This window comes from Chenopodium album, chromosome 24 (genome assembly GCF_948465745.1).
Source record: "Chenopodium album chromosome 24, dcCheAlbu1.1, whole genome shotgun sequence".
Lineage (NCBI taxonomy): Eukaryota > Viridiplantae > Streptophyta > Magnoliopsida > Caryophyllales > Amaranthaceae > Chenopodium > Chenopodium album.
Genome location: NC_137857.1, coordinates 6,091,974 through 6,119,971, shown reverse-complemented (window position 1 = coordinate 6,119,971; position 27,998 = coordinate 6,091,974). Strand labels below are relative to the sequence as shown.

At 32.0% G+C, this 27,998-nt stretch overlaps 5 protein-coding genes across 5 annotated transcripts; 2 read left to right on the top strand and 3 right to left on the bottom strand.

Annotated features, from left to right (window-relative positions):
• The first annotated feature begins 1 nt into the window (after position 1).
• LOC145612181 (cytochrome c oxidase subunit 6b-2) lies at positions 2-5,498 on the top strand. Its single transcript, XM_081667557.1, has 4 exons — positions 2-137; positions 2,849-2,937; positions 3,079-3,160; positions 5,239-5,498. The coding sequence occupies exons 1-4, from the start codon at positions 129-131 to the stop codon at positions 5,290-5,292; spliced, it is 234 nt and encodes a 77-aa protein (XP_081523683.1). The 5' UTR covers positions 2-128; the 3' UTR covers positions 5,293-5,498.
• Positions 5,499-11,987: 6,489 nt separating this feature from the next.
• On the top strand, positions 11,988-14,567 carry LOC145611474 (tetraspanin-8-like). Its single transcript, XM_081666803.1, has 2 exons — positions 11,988-12,687; positions 14,006-14,567. The coding sequence occupies exons 1-2, from the start codon at positions 12,187-12,189 to the stop codon at positions 14,312-14,314; spliced, it is 810 nt and encodes a 269-aa protein (XP_081522929.1). The 5' UTR covers positions 11,988-12,186; the 3' UTR covers positions 14,315-14,567.
• Positions 14,568-14,912: 345 nt separating this feature from the next.
• On the bottom strand, positions 14,913-17,560 carry LOC145611873 (WAT1-related protein At4g30420-like). The gene is made up of 7 exons (XM_081667254.1): positions 17,314-17,560; positions 16,791-16,862; positions 16,553-16,669; positions 15,862-16,099; positions 15,624-15,782; positions 15,366-15,517; positions 14,913-15,245 (listed from the first exon to the last, which is right to left on the bottom strand). The coding sequence occupies exons 1-7, from the start codon at positions 17,493-17,495 to the stop codon at positions 15,044-15,046; spliced, it is 1,122 nt and encodes a 373-aa protein (XP_081523380.1). The 5' UTR covers positions 17,496-17,560; the 3' UTR covers positions 14,913-15,043.
• Positions 17,561-21,934: 4,374 nt separating this feature from the next.
• On the bottom strand, positions 21,935-22,399 carry LOC145610454 (transcriptional regulator TAC1-like). The gene has a single exon (XM_081665794.1). The coding sequence runs from the start codon at positions 22,397-22,399 to the stop codon at positions 21,935-21,937; it is 465 nt and encodes a 154-aa protein (XP_081521920.1).
• Positions 22,400-23,124: 725 nt separating this feature from the next.
• Positions 23,125-26,891, bottom strand: LOC145610452 (WAT1-related protein At4g30420-like). The gene is made up of 7 exons (XM_081665793.1): positions 26,713-26,891; positions 26,307-26,375; positions 25,466-25,582; positions 24,235-24,478; positions 23,936-24,094; positions 23,531-23,682; positions 23,125-23,305 (listed from the first exon to the last, which is right to left on the bottom strand). The coding sequence occupies exons 1-7, from the start codon at positions 26,889-26,891 to the stop codon at positions 23,125-23,127; spliced, it is 1,101 nt and encodes a 366-aa protein (XP_081521919.1).
• Positions 26,892-27,998: the final 1,107 nt, after the last annotated feature.

The window sequence follows — 27,998 nt, the reverse complement described above, 5'->3', positions numbered from 1 at the left end:
CAAATGTTTTGTTTTGTAAAAGGACTAATTTAACTTCATTTTTCTGCAATTAAGAACAATAATCTGCATATTTTCTCTTTCCTTGTTTCATCGTTTCGCTTCTCACTTTCGTTTGATCTGATCGGAAAATGGACGAGGTAAATCTCCCTGCTCTTCATCGTTATCGATTTGTCTTTTTCTTTCTCCTGAATCTCACGCATTTTATGTTTGATTTACAATTTTAATTGATTTTTGCAATTTATTTTACCAATTTGAATTCTGTTATTGGTGAATGCATTATTTGATTTTGTTTGTAATTATCGACAAATTGCTACGTTGTATTTGTAGAATAAAATAAAGTGCGATAATTTATTTATTTTTGGTAGAATTTTGCTGTGTTTTAGGATTGAATTATGAATGAAATTATATTTTGGTAATGTTTATGAATTTGGGAAAAGTTTGTAATATTTGAGTATGTTATACGACAGAAACAATATCAGAGCTTTAATCCTTGTTACAATAGTCTCATTGATAGCATGAGTTTGTTTCCTTCGAGACAAATGCTAATGATATTACGCCCTTGTAATTTTGTAAAGCTTGGTAGTGTGTTATTAATGGATTTCCAGGGTTTTCCAGAAGAGAAGTGATGAAAAGGTGTTAAAAAATACTCCTTAATACTTCGTATGTGTGTAGTGAATAATTTATACCATCATGTTACCAAGATAAGTGCATATAATCTGTAAATATATATTTCGTATATATTTTGAAAAGAATGAGCAACCAAGAAATGCAACTTCATCAAAAATTCGCAATAGTGATTGGTCTTACCCCCCACCAAGAAAGAAACAAGGACCTTTTTGTTTGGGAGGGAGTTTATGGGAAGAAATATAAACATATATTTAATGGTGTGGTTGATTGATGTAAAACGTTTTCCATTCCCTATGGTTCCTCCTCTATTCTCAAATTTTTCTCCGTATGTTTTGTTTGGATAAGTTCTTTTCGTTCAAAGACTATCTTCATGGGCTGCAAGTGGCAATGTAGAGCTTTGATCAATCAATCAACTAGGAATTATGAAGATTTGCACCCTTGTTGAAGGGAGGCTTTATCATCATGTATGTAAATGAGCTGCTAAGTGCTAATCATAGCTCATTGACTTATATACCCTCTTTATTATATTTGGAGAAAAATTCCCTCTGTAGCTTTTAAGTTCTCTAGGATTTGAACTACTTCTGTTAGTCCAACATTAGTTAGCCAATGGAATGATAGGTTTTGATCTCCTGAATCTTAGTTATACGTGCCCCTTAAAGTTTCTCTATATTGGTATCTTGAGAGTGGTGATTGTGTTTACTGGAGTTGTAGATGTTAACTAGTGTTTTAAACCTCCGTCTACTCAATAAAGTTCAGCTGAAAAGTTTTCAAAGAGACAAAGACTGAAGCTCAACACCTACGTACAAAGTTGTAATGAACTCTTTTTTTTATTATTGTTTTTTCTTTTCTCTTTTATCGTTGTAAGATATAGATCTAGAACCATTTAATTTTTTCGCACCACAAATCACTCTAATGAAATCCCCTTCCTCAGCCATTCACAAATCATTTATTGTTTAGTAATCATTCTCAATCTCTTCTCCCAGGGAATTATATAGGCTTAATATTTCGGGATGTTATCTGTTTGTGTGTTCATTACTGGGAATAGCTGTGTGACCTATTGATTCAAGTCCAATTTAATTGAATTTTTTTGATAACGTTTTATGAATAATTGTTATCATATTGGTGGGGGAAGGGGGATGAGTGGGGGTTCCAGAGGAAAATCGACTTTTCAGAGCTTGAGGAGCTCTGCTATTACACTGACTTATTTATGTGATAAGAGATGTCTCATGAGGAGCATCGTTGGAATTGAAGAGTATACAACAATATCGAATTATTGATCATTGTTTGGTTTACCTTTATCCATTGTGTTTGAGGTATATCTTATATTTGAATTATGGATAGGTAGACTGTTAGAAATCTCCACTCATGACAGAAAATTTGGAAGATTTGATGAATCGGTAAGGGACACTTTTAATGAACATGACCTAAATTACTTGGATTTTGAATAGACCCCAAGCAAATAATGGAATACTTCACTAATGTTGAAAAAACCATGGGTGATGAAAATAGAGTGTGGGAAATAGTTCATTCTGGTTTTTCAAACTCTAGTTAATTTTGTTCTAAGCAGACACAAAAATAATAGGAATCATATTCAAAATCAAAAGCCTGCTGGTGGAGAAGACAGAAGAGGTCTATGAAAAAGTAGGAATTAATACTTGGGGATTTGTATAATGGTTGAAATCTATAGGACAAAAAGACAATGTTAAGGCAATTTTTCTTATTATTGCTATTGCTACAATTGTTTTACATTAACTTTAAAATCCTACCTCTTGGGTATCATATAATAAATGAGTTTGGGATTGGGAGTTATTGCATAGCAGTAAATTAGTAATGTTTCGAGCTATGTTTTGGTTGAAGAACTGGGAGGGAAAATACATTTCAAGAGCAGGAGATAGACTTGGGGGTTATGAGGTGAGATCATAATTCTATTTGCACTTTACATGAGCAGTAAAATAGGATTACTAGTACTCTTAGAAAGAAAATTTCAAGAGTCGGTATTGTGAAAGAAAAAATAATTTAATAGGTGGTTCCGTACAAAGAAAGTCATAAAGGTTCTTTGCAAAAACGAAGTACGGAGTTTATACAAGTAGAAGTTATTGTTTCATAAAAGTATGTACCATATACCCTTTCAATGTTTTTGTAATCAACAGGACAGATTTTTATTGTTTAAATGTACTTCAACTTTCTTTTTATGATATTATATATGTTTATTGGCTCGCAGATTGAACTGAAGACTGCTCCAGCTGATTTTCGGTTTCCAACAACGAATCAAACTCGTCACTGTTTCACCAGATACATTGAATTTCACAGGTATGAATTCTGCTTTTCTGGTGTTTCCTGATTATCAAGATGTATGAATTCCTAATTTTTTTAATTCATAAGTTAGTTAAGAAGTAAATACTAGATGAATCTATTTCAACCTGGGTATTGTTTGATGAAAATATATCTCAGGTGCACAGCAGCTAAGGGTGAAGAGTCCGATGCTTGTGAAAAGTTTGCGAGATTCTATCGTGCACTTTGTCCTGGTGAATGGGTAAGTCTTGTTAAAAATTTAATATTATAGGCTATACATGGTTTTTATTTATGAACTGCTTTACTGAGTTCAATACCATCTACAAGTTGGTTTTTAAAGATCTTGTCACTATGCTCCAAATCAACTTAATTACCTTCTTTCCTATTTCCTTCCCATGAGGACACAAACTGATCCTTTTTGCTATAACCTACTGGTGTACTAGATGGTCCACATTCTAAGATAACGAATTTACTGAAGTGGTTTTTTCACAGTTGATCCTCTGCTGGTGCCATTCACTGTTGTTGCCTCAAACCTTTTTTTTTTTTTTTTTTATAAGATCTTGAAAGTCCTTTTGGCATTTTCTTGGCAAAATTTCCACCAATTGATCAATGGACTTATCATTTACTCCACATACCCTTTGAAGATGAAGAAAAAATGATGCCATTTATCCTTGTGATTACTGAAAGATGGGAATTTTTATGTCATCCATTAGTTGCTTGCGCCTCATGCTATCCTTGTTGCAAGGATTCTTTTCTCCATGGTATTCTTTTGGTTGAGATTCAATTCATAAAGAAAATGAAAGCTCTGGTTGTCTTATCTGTCCATTCATTATGTCTGTAGAATTGAAAGGGCCGATTTGAACTGCAGTTAAATTTACCAGCTTTCAGTGTCTGACTCCAACCTACCCACTAAAATATATTTACTTCCATTTCGACTTTCTATTCGCTGACTGATGTAGACTAAAGCTGATCTCCGTGCATCTATCTCAATTCAAACGAACCAAACTGACACCAATTTTTAAATTACCTTCTTTATTTTAATATGCGCATGGAGAACTAAAATCAAAGCAAGCACAGGAGGATCGTTCAGGATATCAAGAGTTCAAAGACAGGATTGATACCTCTTTCTTTTTAAGCGCACCCTCCTCTTTCTGATGACTAAGGTGAGGGAGGAAAGATCAATGTATCGTAATGGGATAATTTATCTATACCAGCCAAGCTGAAGTTCCTGTTTATACAGTTCTCTGCAGTTTTGCTGATATATATTGTATCAGAAGGTTTAACAGCACCATGCTATGGAAAATTAACCAAAATCTACTTTTAAATGTGGATTTTTTTATGGTGAACTTATTCGTTCAATTACAAAACTCAAACACCACATTCTGCTTTCAAATTTTGTTTGTAATTACATAAAACTTCTACGGAGTACTTTTTTCTTACTACTCAAAGCTTCAATTGAAATATAATATAAACAATAATAATAAAAATAAGAATCAGAACTTTTCACAAATCATATGCTGAAACAAAATTATTTGAAAAAATGCTCGTCATTTGCTCTCATTTACCTCACTACTTAGCCCCCTCTCTTCTATTCTCCAGAGATTCTTATATAAACCTAGGTGCTTAGCGCACCTAAGGGTATTTTTGCTCATTTAATCATCAAATGAGCAAAAATTACCCTTGGGCCTTGCGTGTACCTTGAACCTGGGTGTGTATTTAAGCATTTTCACGGTTTTACCTACTATTCTCAAGTCATTCTTTTTAGCATCGGAACATAAAATGGTGAATATAATAAGTGTTTTGATTTTTGTTGCCTATGATAAAAGGTTTGAAACCCCCACCCTATATTTTATGTTGGTATCTCTATCATCTTGATTTTAATTGGTAATACTGCAGCCAAAGTTTATTCACTTTTAGAAGTCATTAACAATGGAAGGGCAACATTGGTGGTATTTAGGGTAGTTCGAATAGGCTGGAGTGGTGGTCTGGTGGAATATATGCCGAAGTTTATGGTGGTTTGATAGAAAACATTAAAAGGTGGCACAGTTGGCTGTTGGCCATATATGATTGTTTTTGTAATTACTGTAATGTTTTTCATGTTAGAGTAGTTGTGAGAATAATTCCCTAATGGGTGGTTCCTTATCCTTAATCCTTAAAGTGGAACCTTGTAAACAATCTTAGTTATGGTAACCAACAAAACGAGCTTAGTAATGGCAACCAACAAACTGGCTGCTTTTAATTTTTTTTTGTTCTGTATTAGTGTTTTCTTATGCAATGTTTAATATTACATTTTGATGAAATCCTTGTAACTTTTGGCAGGTTGATCGCTGGAACGAGCAGAGGGAGAATGGAACTTTTCCTGGGCCTCTGTAATCATCAAATGCTTGATAAAGATCTATCTTTCGGCACTTGTAAACTTTAAATTGCTCTCGATTTCCTTTCAACTATTCACTTTTTATTCCTAAACCCGGCTGGATTGATAAAATTTCCGTTGAAATACTCGAATTTTATCCTCATTTGCTGTTCACACAATGTGTGACTAACTTCATTGTTAGTTTCAGATGATGGTTGTCTTTGAATTGCGTTGCTTGTGTATTGATTGTAGGTTTTCAACCTGAGCTCATAGGTTGATTCAAAATTGGCCCAAGACTTCTCAGAAAGTGCGTCTTTTGTGAAGTTTTGAACTTGATCCAAATTAAACTAGATTTATTTTAAACGTATAATCAACCGAGTATTTTTCAACGTTTGCAGTATTTTCACAATTTCACATCTTTATTAACTTCCTAGAACTAGTCTTTTCAAAAAAAAAAAAAAAAAAAAAAGTAAATAAATATAAAATTAGGAACTAGTCTTTTAGTCAAACAATGGTGAAAGAAGTGTAAATTCATATAAACGTGTTTATAACTGCCTCATGTAGTCGTTGCATTCTGCCTCCATTTCATTTGCTAATGTATTTTCTTCCAAATTTTTACGAGTACTTTTTTCTTTAGCAAGTAGAATATCAAACGTTGATTTTCATTCTATTTACTCTAATGGCCTGTTTGGTAATGTGGATTTCTTTTTAAATGATATAATTAGCTCAAATTGACTTATATTATTGGATCTTGTAGATTTAAAGATTGACTTTATTTCCTATTGCCGCGGTGATGTAAAGTCAATACTAGCCTATATAAATTTATTGAAATACTTTATGATATAAACTATTATTTTTACTTTATAAATAATATGCATACATACATTTAGAGAAAGTTCTAGCCAGAGATTAAATCATATAAGAAGAAGATGTCTAAGTCCTAATGACCATTAAAAGTTTTGTCGAAATTTAAGTCATGATAATTTGTTCAACTATAAGAAATACTCGGAAAGTGATTTTGGTACACCACTAATTGATTTTGGCACACGCTTATCTGAGAATAGCTTAGATTATTGTAGTCTCTCATAAGGGTGTGTCAAAATTAATTTTGATTTGCCAAAATCATTTCCCAAATACTATTATTTATTTATTTATGAAACTTTGGTTTCTTGCAACCGAAAAATTGATACCATTTAATTTGTACTGTAATTTAAAAAATGTTAAAGTATTTCTATTGTTTTTTGTGAAGTTAATTTTTTATTCTTTCCACTAAATTTGTTAATACTATAGTTTTTGTCTTCTCCACTTCTAATCTTCACTTGTCGAAAAAAAAAATTAAAAAAAAAACCTAAAAAACTGCAAGTGCATCATGCCGAATAATCCAGCTCTAATAGATGAAGCAAACATAATATTAAGTGGCACCATAGAGTTATAATTTGATAGGTCTTTAATTGCATTTGCTTGGACGACACCTTGTCAATTGTCCTCTTAGTGGGTGGCTAGCAGATAAATACAAACAACTACACCATTATTCCATTCATATCACCTTTTTTTTTGTTTTTCAATTCCAACGATGTATACTTGAATTTTTTGTCATTAATAATTACTTATATGTAGAACTATCCCCATAGCTAGTTTTAGTGCTGTTGAGCCCATGAACAACCCACATATGAGCATTCTTCTTGTCTCACACTAAAAACACTAAAAAGGGAAAGTGTAGTGGTAATGAAATCCCACATTGAAAGAATTCAAGAGTTACCACCACAATATAAGGCTAAGGGGCTACTCCCCTCATTGCCATATGGTTTTAAGGTGGAACCTCCTTGGTCTTGTAAAGTGGTGGACTTGCACTCTCCCGTAACGGGTGCGGCCCAGACCCGTATTTAACAAGTGCCTATTTGGTCGTTTTGTTAACATATAAAGTAATATTTCTCATGTCATTTGAACCATAGGAATTATTTCCTTAATCAAATTAAATATGCTTTAATTTGGATAGTCTCATTAGTCATTATACAAGTTTATTTCTTACCGGTGAATCAGTGCACCATATCGAGGAGCAATAACCATTCTCATGGATTAACATGAGTTTTTTCGGTACATTTTGTCCAAAAAGAAGGACCGTGTTGAGATGAGAAGTACATCATATCTTTTAAAGCAATTATTTATCTTAACTTATCTTAATTTTTTTTTGTGACATTTTATCTTATCTTATTGAATCTTATTGTAAAGATTTATTAGATCTGATTATTTATTAACCCTAGTAATTTGTGGCTTATCTGAACTTATCAAAATTTCTTTCATGATATTTTTAGCTTAACTTAAATAGTTCTATCTTATCTTATATAGCATAATAACTTATTAACTCTAAAAAATCATAGATGGTTAATATTATTGAGACGTGGGTTAATTGAATTTTACTGTCTTTGATTTTAAAAAACCAAAAATTAAAATGTATACTTCATGCAATTTTAAGAGAAACCAAAACCAATTACGAAACATGCAAATAGTAGACCGTTACAAACTTATCTTCAATTCGTCACCCAAACAACGCTGCAGCTGCATGCATACCTTCAAACACAATACTTGCGCGTCACCCATTCAAATTCTTTCACCAAACCATTTTAGTTAAACAAAGTCAATAAATTTGGTATTAGAACCACTAATGTTAATTTCTTCCCTTTTTTATACGAAGTATATTAAATCTAATTTCTACAATTACATTTTCTATTAAACATTTCTTTTGAGGAATATTTTCTGTTGAACATTATGATCGATCAAAAATTGAAAACATTTTATTTTTGAAAGAATTTGGCATTACTATTGTGGCATGTACATATAAAATCTATCATTACATTGCAACACACTTTTTTTTATACTAAATAACACTTGTCTAACGTTATTTGTTTAGTCCTATTACATATCATTATTTTAGTTATTTACTCTCTTTAATTAATTAATCAGTACATAGAACAAAGCAATTAATTAAACTGAAATATACGGAGTAGTATATTATAAACATTTCACTACATAGTTTATGTATGATTTTAATTAACATCAATATAATTCAACATGGTTTTAATGAATATTGACTAGTTCTACAACATGAACAATAAAAAATAAGACGACGACTCTGTAATTTTCAACTTTCAAGTACTCCCTCCGTCCCTAAATTACATTCCTCCTTTCTATTTTTGGTATTCCAAAATTACATTCCTCCTTTCTATTTATGGTAAGTTTTTTTTAGTAAATCAACTCTCTCTTTTCTGTTTTATATTTAATGCTTTCTCACTCATCCTTACCTAATCTCACTCATAATTCTTGTACCAAATTCCAATGAATATGATTGGTTAAAAATTTTCAATTAGGAGCATGTGATTGGTCCTTTTTTTTTTGCAAGGATTGATGACATGTCATGAGTAATAACTAATCTATCTTTGTACTTCCCATCACATTATCTAATTATTGTTATTTGTCTTATTCTTCCCTCCTTAATTCCCGTGTAAATTTCCAAAGAGGAATGTAATTTAGGGACGGAGGGAGTACAAGATAGCTAGCCATCACATGCCCTTAAAATAAAAAAAATTGTCCAATAATTTTATATATTAATCTCTCTTATTTACAATTGAAAGTTGCAACTTGTGTATGTAAATTATTTTCACTGCCAACAATTTACAAGTATATATATTTATCATCAGAATATTCTGCCACAAAATTTTTAATATAATTTAATTTTATACGAAGTACATGCATATTATAGTGCATATAAAATATACTCGTATATGTATGGGTGGTCGTATATGTTATGATTGTTCTTATTACCAAATGCATGCCTTCCATGCATGCCATGTGCGTATATACTGAAAACCACACTGCGTTGCTAGAATGTAAGAAATCCAATAATCCATGTCTTCTTTTCTGTTTTCATGCCATGTTCAAGTTATGACCTTCAAATTCAAAGTTACAATAATATAATGTCATGTTTCTAATCAATCGTTAGGTACACTAGCCTTTTTCTGGTATACATGGTCTAATAATAGTACTCCGTAGCATTTTTTTTTTTTTTTTTTTTTTTTTTTTTTTTTTTTTTTTTGTGAAAAACAAGGGAAGGAGTAGCAACATATCGGTTTAGATCGTGTACCTCGGAGCATGAGCAAATCTATCCATACCAATATTAACTAATTAATTTGTTGAAAAAATGCATGACAAAAACTAAGTTGTAGCTTGATGACATATTCTTTTGTATTACATGCATGAATAATTTTTCATTTAATAGATTGGAATCATTGGATACACAAAATCATGAATTGTGTTGGTCATACTTGGATTTTATCTTCATGACTAGTCATCAAATTGCCGTGGAATTTCCTAGTATTTATCATTTGTATGTTTTAAATAAAGTGTTATATACTTCGTATATAGACTTGAGCATGTAGATTTTTTTTTTCTTTTTTTCTTTTTTTTTTTTGACATAGACTTGAGCATGTAGATAGGTAACAACATAGCACATGGAAAAAAAAATGAAGTTGCCTTAACAAACATGCATGAACTATTGTTTTGAGCTTTGACAAGCAGCCTACGGTAGCTAACATATATGAACCTGGCAAAATAGACTTGGTAAATATAATATGCATAAATTATTTTATCATCCACCCTAAAATATCTGACCGAACTTTCAGAAACCAATTAACACTGTTTGACCTGATCCTTATTGACCCGAACAAAACAACCCAATTACCACATCTTACATTGGATACTAAACGAGCGTAAAATTTATAACCATTGTCTTCTTGAATCTTGATGCATGAACATGATGTTTACGTAGTCAATCGATAGGTTGGAAGTTTGCCCCAAGCCCCCAACAAAAAAAAAGTTAAAGGTCCACAACATAAATACAGTACTTAGTACAATTATTACTACGTATTATGGTACATTTGATTTTTCGTATTTTAATTTAAAACAAAATTTGAGACATTATTGATATTTTCTTCGATCTCATGATTTGACCCAACAAAAATATTGATACTTTTGCACCGTGACAATTTAAATGTTGTTATTTCGTATTTTCTTTGGATTCCCTACATTTCTTTATGATTAATTGCAGATTATTAAAAATTATGAAAAATTAAAACGGATTAATTAATAAATAATAAAGGGAATTACCTCTTGTTTACTTGACTTTGAACATGAGACATCAAATCTGACGACGACTTGTGCTAATTTTGGTATGACTCACAGAAACAATACCTCACGTGCTAAATGATTACTTTTTCAGCCAATTTAAAGGGGTCGGATAATCTGATTATTTCTTACAACCAATAAAATAATTATGGAATAATTGTTTGAAGAAGTAGTTTATCTCTTTATTGAAACATTGTTTGGTTCTAATTTCTTTAGCTTTGTAATTCCAAACCAACACGGCATTTGGTTTAGGTCGTTCTCAACAGTCACACCATTGATACATACACTTTGTAATTTTATTATTTTATAGTACAATGGAAAATTCTCACTACAAAATACATCAAATAAGAAGATTTGACATGGCTAAACTTTATTCTTATAGGCTAAAAATTTGAATTGAGTTGGATGATTATGTAGTATTGTAGCATGTCTTATATAAAATTACTCGAGTTTGTAGTTTTGTAGGTATATTAGTAATGATCTTAAATGTTCCTGAGCAAAGAAACAATAATATGTTATTGATGAGCAAATAGAGATCGAGGACCGATATTTGGCTGGTTGTATTCCAATTCAATGTTTACAATTTTACATACATGTACTTGATATATGTTTGGATGTTGGATCATAATGAATTGATTAAACCCGATTTAATTTTAACTCAACAAACCCCATTATTGTTGCATAAAAAGTGATAATTTGATATTGTCAAAACCTTCATACAAAAATAATTTATTTTTTTTTGCTATTTGTACTGTTAGGTTTAACTTTTCGTTGGATAATTTACATCATGTGTAGTTCAAAAATTAAATTGACCACAAATAATGACTATATTATATAACAATTAAGTACCTAACAACATATGTATACTATAAATGTAAATTTTATTGTGTCATGTTATATAATTAGATTACTCTTAAAAAAATTGAATATCCCTTTAAGGCTTAAACCTCTCTCATATATGTTGTGTTATACATACCTATTTTATACGATTTCGTGTCATGTCATACATGTTCAAAATCCCACCTCTATACGCTCACTCACCTCACAGTCCTCATTCTTTAGAACCACCAAGGCACCAACTCAAGCTAGATATTTCCACAATTCTCCCCTCCATGTCAATATCATATCCAAGTTGTCAATTCTCATTTTAATAAGATAAAACATATTACCTATTCATTTTCCTCACATTAGTCATCATCCTCTTTAGCACAACTCAACCTACCTTCACCAACCAATCACCCTTACAGCCCCACATTAACCCCAAAAGAATTCCAAAATCCATTTTCTACTAGAGCCTAGAGGTATCAATTTAGGTAATTACATTAAGTTGGGTCTGATCGATCATATTCAATTCAAGTTTTTGTCAAGTTATATTATTATGCCTATACAACTATACATTTTACATTAGGTTGGTTGAGTCAGTTTACATAAGTTGGTCAAGTCAGTTTACATAAAGTCAATCGAGTCAGTTTTTCACATCGCTAAATCTCTAATTAGTAATTACCACAACAGTCAAGTCAACCTTCCGCGTGTTAGCGCGTCACCCCAAAATCCGTTACAACCTCCTCCTCTTCTTCTCTTCCATTCCACTTCACCTTCTTCGAAACCGTCATTTTCTCTCTCTTCTTCTACAAATACCCTCTTCTTCCTCCCCATTTTCTCTCTCCTAAACACCGCCATTAACAACAACCCCAGTTTTCTCTCTCCTCAAAAACCTCCTTTAACACACAACCACCATGAAGTGCTCAAACAGCCTCGTCGGAATCCTCAACTTCGTCACCTTCCTCCTCTCCATCCCCATCCTCGGCGGCGGCATCTGGCTCGCTCACAAAGCCACAACCGACTGCGAAAAATACCTCGAAAAACCCGTTATCGCACTCGGCGTCTTCCTCCTCGTCGTCTCTCTTGCCGGATTTATCGGCGCTTGTTGTCGCGTTAATTGGCTTCTCTGGGTTTACCTTGTTGTCATGTTCATTCTCATCGTAATTTTGTTTTGTTTCACCATTTTTGCGTTTGTTGTTACCAACAAAGGTGCTGGTGAAGTTGTTAGTAATCGTGGGTATAAGGAGTATAAGCTTGGTGATTACTCCAATTGGTTGCAGAAAAGGGTTGATAATTCTAAGAATTGGAATCGAATTAGGAGTTGTTTGGTTGATGGTAAAGTTTGTCAGAAACTTGCTCAAGAACGTAATACTGGTGCTACTGAATTCTTCGCCAAACACTTGTCTCCTATTGAGGTATAATTCTTCTTGTTTCTTTTTAGAATTATTTCATCTTAGTTTTTGAATTTTTTTTGTATTTTGATCTCTTTAGTTTCTGGGTTTTTCTGGGTTTTTGCTTTTACTTCATGGATTTTCTGGGTTTGTGTAATTTGTTGTGTTTGTTTTGAATTTTTGATATGTTTATGTTAAGAGTAATTTTCTGGGTTCTTGATTTGAATGGTTAGTAGTAATTATTTAGTTGTAATTCTTATTCAAGAAGTGGATTTATGAGAATTTATTATGTTTTGGGTCTGAAATTTGATTGAATTTGTTATGTATTTTTTGGTGAATTTAGGAGTAATTTTAGGTGATTATGAGAACATGATGATTCAGTTTTTGAACAGAATTGAGAAGTTTTGTCTTGTGGAATATGTGTGTAGTATGCTTTTGCATGAGTTTCTGTTTGCTCTTTTTGCAGATCTTCTGAAAAAGTTGAGAACCTTTTTACAGAATTTTCTACCACTTTCAAAGTTCAAACTCTATACCTTTATTTTTAAATTCCCTTTTTTGGTCCCTTTAGTCTAAAATTCAGAAATTGGTAGGAAAATGTTAGAAAATTTCAATTATTAATTGTTTACAGTAATTTGATCTTTGGTTAGACTTTGGTTTATTTTATGAGTGTTGAGTCAGATTTATTAGAATAATTTGAAGTTATCTTTGATTTTTCTATGTTAATCATTGATTAATTAACTGTAGCCTTTTTGTTTGTATCATGAAATGGTCTTTTGCTTTGTAGGACTTTTTCTCTTTGTTAGATAAAATTGAACATTCATTTTGTATTTTTTGGTCATTTTTTTTGAATTATTAGTTTTTACAACTCTTGATAACGTTGGATGTTCTTGTGTCACATCAATTGCAATTTGCAAGAGTTTAGATATTTACTCTAGGTACTTTCTATTTCAAAGTTTTGTCTAGTTTTATCTCCTTTTATTTTATGACAAGCTGAGCCAAACCGAGCCGAGGCCTTGATTTGATTTAGTTTGTATTGCTTGAGTTTTCGCCGCCATACAAAATTCAACTGATAATTGTTTTTATTGCTTGAATTTTCGCCGCCATATAGAATTCAACTGATAATTGAGTTTGTGATTGCTAATTACTTTGCTTGAATTGATGGGTCCTTAGAATTGATGAGTCCCTATTAGAATTGATAATTGAGTATGCTTCTCTGCCTTTTGTTTAGTAAATGATTCATTTTTATCAGGGTGTCTGAAATTTATCTGCATTACTCGTATAATCAAACTGTTTAGAACATTTTCTTGCTTTGTACTGAACATCTTTCTATTGCATTATGCAGTCTGGTTGCTGTAAGCCCCCAGAAGACTGCCAATTCGTGTATGAAAGCCCAACCAGCTGGACAAAGAATGGAAATCTCACTTCAAACAATCCCGACTGTGGTGCCTGGAAAAACAACCCATCCACTCTCTGCTATGACTGCACTTCGTGCAAAGCCGGGTTTCTGCAGAACCTCAAGAGTGACTGGAAGAGGGTTGCTGTTATCAACATCGTTTTCCTCGTCTTCCTCATCATTGTATATTCTATCGGTTGCTGTGCTTTCCGCAACAACAGGTGGGACAGTGCTGATCCATGGAAGCCATATCGCTGAAGATGACCTTTAGATGATCAGTCCGTAGTCAGTACTATTACTTAAGAGTGTTATCTGTACAGATGTTAGATCTGTTTTGATACTGTCTGGTTCAATTTTTATTTTTGTAACCTCTGCATAGCTTGTGTTTGTCTATTAATTTCTTACACTAGTAGTAGTGTATATGGACATACGGTTTATATGTTAGTCATGTTGCTGTGTATATGATCACTTTGTTCTATACTATGACAGAGCTTCTCATTTGGCGTGTTCATAGCTCATTGTTTATACTCTTGAGTTTGATTTATCTCGTTCTTGATATCTACTGAAACTGCTTCATAAGTTTTACTTGTACTACATCCGTTACATATTATTTGCAACGATTATTCCTTTTTTCCTCTCTACTTGTCAAATCGTTGCAAATAATATGTAACGGAGGTAGTATAACTGTATTGTGTCCAAAGAAGTGGCAAATTAGCCACTTAACTTTGCTACGTTGATAGAGTTATAAGCCAGACCCTGAGACCCGTAGCATGAAAGCGCAAGCTTGTTTAAAGCACAGCGTGCCTGAATGCTATATGTTCAAACATCATAACAATGATATCCAAAGATAGCACAACTAATTGACTAATAATACACTATCAAAATGCATCCATTACACATACATTCTACGGAGATATGTACTAATGAACACCACCTAGCTAGTACACTGTTGATCACAAAATTGAATGCAATTTTACAACTCTACAATCAACTAACATAAACCTTATCAGTAGTATTATTATCAGCTGTCAAAAGTGGTTGCTCCAAATCAATTTTACCACCTCTCTTTTCTTGGGCTATTACAGTTGGACATTTTTCTGATGTTAGAATCAGATTTTCCCTTAGCTCTTCAGATTTGCCCCACAACACGACGTATAAGCCAATGATCACAGCGATAGCACCTAGTAAACTGAGAGGAAATGAAGTTAAAATTGTGTTAATTGCATTACAGCTACCAAAAACTGGAACAAATATGTATCAAAAATATTGACATCGACTGTAAAAACTGATCTTTTGTTTATGTAGTTACCTGCCAAGATAAATTTCTTCATGGAGAAAAATACAGGCTAGAACAGTAGTTATGACAGTGGCTAGAGGAGTAAACATGGCAGAGTAAAATGGACCTCTACGCGAGATACACCAGGATTGAATGAAGAATTGTACCCCTGATCCCATAACTCCCTACAGATTAAACCATCCATTCCACATTGTCAGTAGATAATCATGTACACAGTGTATTGCTAAAGATTTAAGGCTGATACTATATATAGTAGTCTTATATACATACCGAGAAAATGCAACAAGTGAGTTCAAGGCCCGAACTTAAATTCCAAGAAACAGGATCAGGCTCTAAGAACAAGGCAACAACACCAGTTTGCAGCATAGATAGGAAACACATCCATGCTGAAAGAGATATGTGATCAGGGTAACGCGCATTCACTGGCACCTGATTTTACAAATAGATGATTATAAGTAGTGGTAATAACAGAACAAATCATTGTAACCACATAAAAGGGGAAATGTACCTGCAAAATGAGCCAAAAAGACCAGCAACAACTACTAGCAAGGAGACATAGAACACCCAAGAACCAGGTGTTGTCAACTGCATACAAGTGCAGCAATGCAGAATTGAGTGGTGGAAGTTGAGTATTAAGTAGCTTAGGACCTCTCAACAACGCCATAGAAATCGCTCCTACCACGCAGAAGGTTGTTCCTAGTATCTTTGCTGCACTGCTTAATGTCCTTAAGTTCACTTGCTCCAACCTAGTATTTCAAGCAAAGTTCATCAATTTTAAAAGTTGTCTCATTTGAACATAAACACTTTTATACAGCAGACTCTCTCAATTTCTTAGATAATACCCTGAAATCCTGAATCACATAGATCATTACACCTTTATGCAATTTGAGATGAGATGTTTGAAATTCAGGATGACTGAACATGTTGTATACACTTACTCTTAGTAGATCACAAGTTGGTTTTGTTAGCCAAAATCATGAGACACATCAAAAAATTTCAACTTTGTTAAGGAAAGGATTATCATACAATTAGTCTGACTTAGCACAGAAAATAATGATTGTAACATATCTTATAGATTTTCCTAAGCGCACCATTAGTCTATTTAGTAAGTTTAGATAAGTGAAATTCAGGTGAGTAGAATACACCCTTAGTTAGATAAGAGATAAGATACAAGTTGAATATCTGTCTTACAGTCTTACCCGATAGCCGCCGCAGTCATAAAGGTGACAGCAGGGATTAGATTGTATGTTGCACTTGCAATTGATGAGGAAGCCAAGTATAATCCTTCAAAGTACATGTTCTGATTCAGAGTCACCCTGTTTTTACATTATTATCAAATTAGCATTTGAAAACAAAATAAAAAAGATTTAGTAACACTTAATATTTGATTTAAGATGTTAATTAAAATCATATGTACTCCGTATTAAAACAACATACCCAATGAAAGCTGTGATGAACACCAATATAAAGCTCTTAAAACCCATACTTGGCATAGCAGTAGATCTTCCCCTGCCAATAAAACACAAACATAAATCTCAAAAATTGATTTAATTACTCAAGCTAACGCGAATCATAACAAATCATATCTAATGTATTATACAACGCTAACCATTCACAACTAATCATTTAGGCATTTTGAACATTTTAATTTGGCACAAAGACACAATCGGAGGTCTTTATATATAGTACATCCACCATATTCACTTATTGTACACCACACGAGGTAACGCACCTCATCATTGGTATGTGTAGCGATTAAAAATAAACTCCATATACTTGAGGCATAGAAAAAACACTCTACTTTGCGTATTAAATAAAATGTAATCTAGGTTAAACAATAGTTGATCAGAATCAATCAAATCATTAATTTTATACCGAAATCAAAGAATCAAAAAATACTAATTCACGAACATGAATACATTACATATATATATTGATCGTGTCAATTATAGGTACTAACCTTCTTGTGAAGTAAGCAATGGGAGAAATGACCAAAGTCGCGATAGTTTGCCTATAGAAAATAAAAACCCTAGGACTCATACCCTTAACAAGGGCAGCCCTATTAAGAAGAGCCATAGCAGCATACAAAAATTGCATGGAAATCACTCCAATGGCAGGCAATTGATGTTCCCATGCCCCCATTTTTTTCTTCTTTGGCTCTCCTTAATTATTTTTTTGCAAAATAGAATTTCTCTCTCACTTTCTTTGGCCTCTTACCAACATAATATATTTATACACCTATTTTTGTAAGTATTAAAGTAATTTATTGTGCAATAAATATTCAATGATAACATATAATATGAATATAGAAGTAAAATTAATTGTATTCAGAAAGATGAGATTTAACATATAAGAGGACAGTTGTAAAAGATATTATTTTTATAGGTGTTATGTACGTTGCATGTGGGTGTGTTAGTGGAGTGTAGCATTATTATGATGATTCACGGCGGCGAGTTTCCTCATTGGACTACAAATTTGTTTCTATCAGGATGACTAGGATTTCTGTCATAGTTGCTCTATTTTTCTCTTATTTTTCATCAACTATATATAGTCATGAGCTCATGACCTAACTACGAAGTTTTGTAAGTTTTCATCCTAAATTGATAAATCAAGATTACTACACTCCTTACTTGTTAATCCGTATGTGTGAAGTAAGAATTTTCTAGATTGTCACACAAAAGGAGATTGTTCAGGTTTGATTGATTCTGTTTACTTATTTAAATTCACGAGTTCAATTAAGATAAGTTTAGAAAAATAGATTAGTTTTGGTAAGAGTTAACTCTTAGTTTAAATTTCATCTAAGATAAGCTTTTATAAATTATGATAAGTTTTGGCAAGTTTAGAGAATTGGGCATGAAATTTTACTATAATTAAGATTATTGATGAACAAATGAACAATCATTGATGAATGTTACATAAAGTATTTTCTTTCAATTGCTAGTTTAAAATTTCAATTATGTAAGCCTTTAAACTTTAAGCAATATATATTTAATACCTTATATTTATCTTTCTTTTTGTTAATGCTTAACGCATTAAGACTTGGACCTTGAAGTATCATTATTATACAAATTATAATCATGTGCAAATTTGTATTTTATATAATTTGCACTCATATATAATAAAGTAAAAGCAAAATATTACAAAACAAAAAGAAAAGGTCAAGTTGTATCATTTACAATTGACAAGTGAATGTTTTCCCCCTACCATAGCTACCTTAATTTACTACCTTGTCCTTACCACTTGCCAGCTTGCCTTCCACCAAAATATGACTAAGCAGATTTCCTTCCACCTATAAATGACTCAAGATTGTTAGGAATTACTTTCCCTCTTAGGTAATATAACCATTGTTTCTATTTACAGAAAATTAGAATGTAAGACAATCCAGACAAATAAGCTCACATGCAAACTTGATTGCAAAGAGCAATTTGATGTTCAATTGCACGTACAAATCACACCTTAAAAGAACAACTCATAATGGCTGTTGCCTGTTGGTGGGACCTAAATGTCCTTCTAATTCGCCAATTTATTTCTTCCGTCTCTTTTTGTTTGCCCAATATTTTGGTTCTCAAATAATTCTCATAAGAAAAAATTACTCTTTTACTTTCTTGTGTAGTCTAGAGTCTAGACTAACAAGTTGTAAACAGTCTAAAAGGGCAAGAGATCGGGAAGAGATGATCGAGTATTAAGCTACGGGTAGAGGTGATCGATGGGCGGGGCGAGCCAAACTTTGGGTCTGAAAATGTGTGCCCAAACTAAACAGGCCATGCGGGCTTTTCGGGCTAGGCCAAAAAAACAACTAAAATTGGTTTCCAAAGGCAGCCAAAAAAATTTTAAATCGGGCCGGGCCCGACACGATTCGGGCCTGAAAAAGTTGTCCAAGCCCGCTCAAAATCTGGCCGGGCTCAACTTGATCACCTCAAGCTACAAGTAAAAACTGTGGTGCTCATTCATAATGGGTAGGCTGCCAGCACTTTGTTTAGGTTGTGTCTAGTTATGAAGGCTAACTCAAGAAGTTAATAACTCATCAAAACCACCTTTATATGATGCTATTCCAAATTAGAGCATCCCATTTGCCCGAGAAGCCAACCTCCCTATATAGTGTGCATGAGCCACAGAATGCGTTCCATGAGCCATATTGCAATTTAATTTGGTGGCATGGCTCAGCCCGGCCCAAAACAAGCTTAATAGGTTTACTCATAACTCCGTATGACTGACTCCGATAGCTAGAGTACAAGTCTATTAGGAATACCAAATATTTCTTAGGCTTCCATAAATTCTTTTGCAAATAAACTAGACTAGAGTGATCTATGAACTTCTTTTTATGAAAAACATCATATTGACTACTTTCTAGTCTTTTTTTTTCCTTTTTTTTTTTCTTTTTTTTTTTTTTTTTTTTTTTTGACAATCCTTTCTAGTTTCTAGTTCTTGTTCTAGTCATATATAGCACATGGGTTTTTATTAAGCTGAGACTCATTAGGGTTGGGCTTAGAGGCTACTGAGATCTATAGACAAGTGCTTTGCAAGGCCCATATGGAGCGCAAATTTTAAGGTGCACCATGGTGCACCTAGAAATAGGTGCACAACACCTAGAAATAGGTGCACAACACCTATACTTTTGAACATTTTGTATAAAAATCTGAACAATTGCAAATTTTGAACATGTAGTACAAACATATGAACATCGCAAATTTTGAACATTTAGTTAAAAAATTTGAACAATCGCAATGCATCACGCCTATACTTTTGAACATTTAGTTTAAAAAATCTGAACAATTGTGAATTTTGAACATTTAGTAAAAAAATTTGAACATCGCAAATTTTGAACATTTAGTACAAAAATCTGAATAATCGCAATGCACCACGCCTATACTTTTGAACATTTAGTAAAAAACTATGAACAATAACAAATTTTGAACATTTAGTAAAAACATCTGAACAATCGCAAATTTTAAATTATTACGAGTCAACAAATTTTGAAAGTAGTTTGTGTGACATCGTAATAATTTAATAATTTTGTAAAATAAACTGAACATTAACTATATACAAAATGAACATCGCTGTATAAAATATGAACATAAAAATTGCATGTTTATGTTCAATTTTTGTGACTTGTTCATATTTTTTTATTAAATGTTCATTTTTTGTTAAATGTTCAATTTTTTTTACTAAATGTTCAAAAGTATAGACGTGGTGCACCTAAAACTAGGTGCACCATGGTGCACATAATACTAATTGCCATATGGAGTGGGCTGCTTGATATTGGGCTGGGTTAATACTAAGAGGCTTCCCAACAGCCTAAACACGTTTTGTTACATTATGTGGTTATGCCATATTTACCCTTAAGATTCAAAGTCTCAAAGATTGATGCATGGTGTGTCACGTGTGTACATGAACGGTTATTAACATCATATCCATGCATAATAAATCTGAATAAACTTAATTCTGTAATGTCTAAAACTGATATTTTTTCTTGATGTAATTTTACAAATTGATCTATTAATTTGCATAATCGCTAATAAAAAAATGTATTTGATTTTATTGAATTATGCTATTAGTAAATGTCAATAATAACTAATAAGAATACTCCATATAAATGGAAATAAAACTTACTACTTCCTCCGTTTTTTTAGTTGACACAAGTTGAGTTTTACACTATTCAGACAACACGCTTTGACTCGCTTTTGTTGTTTATAGATACGATAAAACATATTCATGTGAGATCTTGTTTGAATCGTATATATATATATATATATATATATATATATATATATATATATATATATATATATATATATATATATATATATATATATATATAATTAATATCCACTTTTTATAATTTTATAATGTTGATAATTGAAGTTATTAAGCGTTAAAAACATGCGTTGGCAAGCATGATAATAGAAAGGTATCAACAAAAAAAGACAGAGGACGAAGTATTTAGGGATAAAAGTGTAAATACAGAATAAAAATACAATTGAATTGAAAGATAATAATATCATAATGTTCAAACATCACCTTATACTAGTATATCAAATTATTTATATTATTAATCTCATCTAGCAGAGAAACAAAAGTAATAACCCACTACAATGGCATGTATCAACAATTCAAAGTAACAAAAAAAAATGGTGAATCAGAAAAAATAAGTGATAGAAAATATTCACAGAGCCAACGTGACATAGAGGTCACGGGTTCGAATTTCATCCACCCCTCCTTTAAAGTGAAATTAATTCACGCTGGGTGCGAGAGGGTCTGTGCTGCGTTCACAGTACATTTTCAAGCCCCGGTCCAAGGGTCTTTCATGTGAGGGGTTGTGAGGGGAATGATAAAATATATAACATATTCTTAGGCCTTAACCATTAGCTTAAGCTTTTGGTTAAGTTGGTCCTTTAACAATAAGTGAATTCATAAAAACAAGAAATAACTATAAACATTTACAACCTTCAATATATATGTTCATATATACAACCAGTACATATATACAAGTAGTAGATAGGAGCTAACATTAGATGATATTACTAACCTCGCTCTTTGACTCCTAATTAATTAAGTTGATCATAAATACAACGAACTCATATTTAAGTTCTTGAACGCCCTAGTCGAAGTTCAAGGTCCACACCAGAATCGTCCCTGCTAACCATTCCTTGCTTGCCCGACGACGAATCAACAAACAAGGCAAGGGCCTTCTTTTTCCCAACCTCAATATCATCTTTTGTTTCATTTTTCACAAATACTTGACTCCTTGTTTTAGTAATGGATGTATTAGATTGCATAGAATCACGGTCATTACACGACGAATTATCATTAGTAGATGATTGTCGAAGCTTAGCTCGGTCTCTTCGATGGATGTTCATATGTCCACCAAGTGCTTGTGCATTAGAAAACCCTCTCTTACAGAAGTTACATGTGTAAGATCTAACGTAATACTCATCATTTAATGAAACTTGCTCGTGATCTGTTGTGGTTGAGCTTGGAGTTGAATTGTTTGATGCTTGATCGTCGAATTTACCGGACTTTTCTTCTTGTTGAGGGCTTATCTCCATTTTTGAGACAGGAAAACGAACTCATTGTGATAGAATTAGCATATAGAAAAGATATATGTAAATATGAATTAGTGAACGTTTTTTTATTTTTTATTTTTTTTTTGAAAGGTAAGAAGAATTAAACATTATGAATTAGTGAACGGCTTGGTCAACTAAAATTGGTCGGTTTATGGCCGGTGGTGATTGGCGAAGCTAGCAATGACGCAAGTGACAAGGTATAGGAGTAGATTGATTGTTTCTAACGGATAATTACACTTAAGATTATTATTAGACATTATTTATAAGATGAAGTAGAAGAATTTTTCTAATAAAAACATGATGACGAATTGTGGTGGCATATTTTATTAATTAGTTTGTAAAATTAACATTAGTTGAGGGACTTATACAACATTACACGTTTATAGTTTATGTATGCGTACTTAGTACAACTCTAAAATGTCCAGATTAATTTAAAAGGTCAGCTATCATGCAAAAATAATAATAAAAAGAAAAATTAGTATTTAGTTGAATTTGTCTACTGCTTGAGAACAACATACTAATCAACAAAATTGACAGATACTACATCCTCTATTTTCGATGGCATCTAAGTAATGTGCTCTATATTACCTACATGTAACATCTGGCCAAATAGAGCTTGGTCAAAAAAATGGACTATAAGTACATTTTTAAGAAATAAAGAATAATATTATAAATTAAATATAAGTTACGGCTAAATATAATTAAACTTATTCAGTACAATTATCTGTGAATAATAATGGCTGTTCCAGATCATCAACAATCTTAAAGCTTGGTGCTTTTGGTAGATCACTTTCAAAATCTACACATCCGAAATTCTCTTTTATTTCCTTTGCTTTGCCCCATAGCACAATGTACAGGCCAATGATCACCCCAACACCACCTAATAAACTGAAAAAGTAACCAACAAAAACAACTCACTTTGTTAGAGGTAACATACAGAAATTTATGATAAAGTCACGTACAGTTACATTATTTAGTGTTATCATATAGTTTTATACACACAGTCGTTGTTATGTTAGGGTTACATACTTATATCTACCATTTTCTCAATTTATATATATACGTGTTGAAAATCGTCAAAAGTTTCTTGTAACAATAAATACGTGGTAGTACCTGCCAACGTAGAGTTGTTCATGGAGAACGATGCATGCCAAGACAGTAGTGATAACAGTGGATAGAGGGTTGAACATGGCTGAGTAGACTGGACCTCTCTTCGAGATACACCAGGCTTGTGCAAAGAATTGAACTCCGGATCCAAATATTCCCTAGTAAATCAGATAAGAGTATATGACCTTCGAAGTTAGCTAGGTTTATATTGAAATAGATTATATACTTGTATCTCATATCAAATATGGTATTAACATACTCCACAAAAAATACGAAGTATGCATATGTAGTAATAAGTTTGGATTATTCACATTAATTTAATTTAATTTTATTTCGTCTTAAGATACATTATTGTACTTTGTAAATGAATTGAATGACATACACTAGAATGTATGTGCTGATTACACATACCGAAATGAAGCAACAAGCGAGTTCAAGATTTGAGGTAATATTCCAATCTTCTGGATCATGGTCTAAGAACAAGGCGATTGCCCCGGATTGCAACATAGAGAAGAAACACATCCAAGCAGAGAGAGATAGATGATTAGGGTAGCACGCGGTCAATGGTACCTATTCATAATAAAATTTAACATAAAATTACTAAATAAATCTTAAATGTGGTTATGTTTCGATCTAATTAAAAAGTAAAAAAAATATTGTAGCTAACATATTATTTAAGGACAGAGAGAGTATGTCGTAGTGAAAAGTACCTGCAAAATGAGCCAGATTGACCAGCAACACATGCTAGCAAAGATAAAGAGACAGCCAATCAACCAACTGTCATCACCTCCAAAAGAGTTAAGCAAAAGAGAATTGGGTGATGGTGGGAGTTTGACGTTGTTTAGTAATTTAGGACCTCTCAGAAAAGCCATGCAGGCTGCTCCAACCACGCAAAAGATAGTCCCTAACATCTTCGCCATGCTGCTCAACTTCTTCATATGCACTTGTTCTAGCCTGCATTGTTTCATGCATCATAATTCATGTAATAACATTTAGTTTAATTAGTTTCTCAAAAGTAATGAATTTTGTAAAGTAAAATATAAATTTTAAAAATGTATACATATGTAACACGTACAGTAGGTTAATGTCAGATTGACATTTCACTATTACAATTGGTTTTACCTTTCAAATTCTTCCTTTAAAAGTTTTACTATTCCTATAATTTTAGCTTCTTAATTAGTTAATTAGCATAATAATGCTTTGTAATGTAAGTTATGAGATTTAATTATATAAGAATTGCTACTTTATTTTTTTTTTTATTTTTTTTTTATTTTTTTATTTTTAAAAAAGATTGCAACGTTACTAGTGTAAAACCAGGCCATGATTTCAGATCAGATCTTTTTTTTTTCTTAAACAAATATGTTTATCTATCTGTGTATTTAAGCGTGTTTCCTCTCATATACTTATATATGTAAAAGTAACTTTTAACAAAATAGATCAAATAGTCATATTACATGTCAATGTGTTGATTGAAAAAATCCCACTATATATTATGTTCCTCGCTCTTAATTCAATTTCAAATAATTTTCCCAATTCAATTCTATTATTACAACAATGTTTTTATTGATTTTCACAATTGTATAATCTTAAATAGCATCCCTTAAATAGTCATCATTTTTACTCGTATTGTACTTCACTTATCCTACCCTAGAACTACTATTGTTTTTGTGGGTGTGGTGACATCTATACATATCTATCTGCTTTTAAATTGAAATTTTTTCCAACCTTCTTGGAAAGGCGTATTCTAGGATCAAAATTATTTTATAATATTCGTTATAAAATTCTTTTAATTTTGTAAGTATTTAATTGCGATCGATTCTTTGATAATTGAGCAAATTCCAAAATGACTATAATTGTGTGACAGTTCTTACAACTGTTACAAGTTGGAGTTTTGTGATGAAATAATAATGTTGGTCATTCATATGTAACTTAATTAATTACCCCATGATAGCTGCTATCAAGAATGTAACGGCAGGGACCAGATTAGACATGGCGGTTGCTATTGATGATGAAGCCAGATATAGTCCTTTGAAGTACATTGTTTGATTCAACACCACTCTGTATTTAAAAAATAAAAAAAAAACCACCGGATAATTATCAAACCGAAAACAAACTAGAGCTAAATGAAAAAAATCTATATCTATATCTATATCTATACTATCTATTAAAAAGCGTTCCTTTTAAAGGAACGGTGCCACGTGGCACTCTTCAATGTATACGACACCATGTCACAATGCCACGTCACTATTTTTGAGACACATAAGCTTGCAACTTCATTTAACAAAATAAATGAATTATGATTTAATCTAGATTCAAACCCACAACCTCCAACAAATAATGGTTATACACTTACCATCTCAACCACTATTATTAGTGTTTTAACTTTCACATAATTAACTTTATACATTCCTTATTAATTAGAGGTTATTCAATTTATTTATTCTTCACAATATTAGAAAACAAATATATATGATGTTAAAAAAAAACCGTAACATCTGAGGCAATAACGCTCGGATCAAACACTAGCTATAAAATCAATTGAACATAATTATCAAATTAAAGAAGTAAAAAGTACAAATTAGCAATCCGGGGCATCGCCCGGGACACACACTAGTTGACAATTATATACTTGTATGTACTCTCTCCATCTGAATTTAACATTATTTGTAATATAGACATGACAAATTATGGTTTAAGATGGAGTAGCTTATAATATTTGAGTTTGATCATTTTTTTTTTATTGAACACATCAAATTAAAATGCAAACAAGAAATTAACATACCCAATGAAAGCGGCGACAAAGATTAGAAAAAAGGCCCTAAATCCCATCCAAGAACCACTTGATTTCCCCCTGCAAATGAAACAATGCAACAAGAGTTTTTATTAAGCATCAATATAAAAACAATAGCCTTTTGAATTAAAAATTGAAATAAAAAACTATATATAGTTTACGTGGCTAAAATATATTTTGCACGTTTATCAAGATTAATCGAAACAAGTAAAAAGTATCCCAGCAACCATCTTTTCAACTTTTAACTACAACTTCACCGGCGAATTGAATAGAAGTTGCCCTACAGATATACGAGTTAAATATGCCTAACATAACCACCATTTTTAACATAACAAAAACAATTTGATCATGAAGCATAGAACAATTGAGAAGGACAATGATGTATATTAATGCTAACCTTGCAAAGAAAGCAACAGGACACATTAAGAAAGTGGCAATAGCTTGCCTATAAAACATAAACACCCTAGGATTCATGCCCTTAACAAGGGCAGCCCTATTTAATAGTGCCATAATTCCAAATATACATTGCAATAACACCATTACTATTGCTGGTAATTGATCTTCCATCTTTCCCATCTTTGTTATATCTTCTCTAATTTAATTAATTTTTTCCTTCACTTTGTATGTATATTATTATTTACAAATAATATGTGAGGAGATAGATAGTGAGGTATAAATATTGTCGATCTAAGACCCTTTTTATACTAAGATTATAAAGCTTATAATGATAGTACAAATAACTAAAGAATAATTAACTCTAGATGAATCGTGCATATTAATGTAATTAACACAAAAAAAAAAAAAAAAAAAAAAAAAAAAAAAAAAAAAAACTAAAGAAATAATTAAATAGAATTGAATCAAGGAAATTATTATAAAAGACAAAAGATGTTATGTAATGTTGTTGTTAATTACATTAATATGCACGATTCTAGAGTTATTTTCCTTTATAATCATTTATAAATCGGTGGATCTTACAATTTGGCAATTTTAATGATGAGTCAAAAAGCCCTATATAATTTATTTTAAAAAAGAGTAGAACTCTTCTAATGAAGGTTGTTAAAGGAAGGTAGAAATAATTATAATTATTAGTGAAATGTGAATCAGTGAATGTATGTGTTGGCAGCCATAAGGTGCACAGTCATTAGTGACTAAGCTAGACAACTGAATTTGTTCAAGCATTTTGAAATTTCATGTGCTGTATGGGGGGCGCTGAACATTAGGAAACCATCAGGATATTTCTGGAAAGTTTATATTACTTCTTGTCTCATCAATTTTACAAGTACATTCGGCAGTATGTGCATTTTATACGTCGGATTAATCATAAGAGTCTCATAATCTCATAAAAGCATATATAAGCGTTGTAGTGTACATTTGTTTATATGGAGGAATCAAATTGCAACCAAATCCAATTACTAGCTCAATTGTCTCGTTGTATCGTTTTACTTCTTTGAAAGCTTATAAAAGGTGGATATTTGACAATTGCTATTTTGTACTTCCTTCATCATCTTAAAAAATTTTGTTTGTATGTGCTCTAAACAAAGTAGAATATATACTTGTATTTGGTTGAGTAAAATAGATAAATAGGTAAATAGTACGACCATATAAATACATAGCTAGCACTGTAAAAAAAAAAAAAAAAAAAAAAAAAAAAAAACCTAGCTAGCTATTAAAAATTAAGGCATT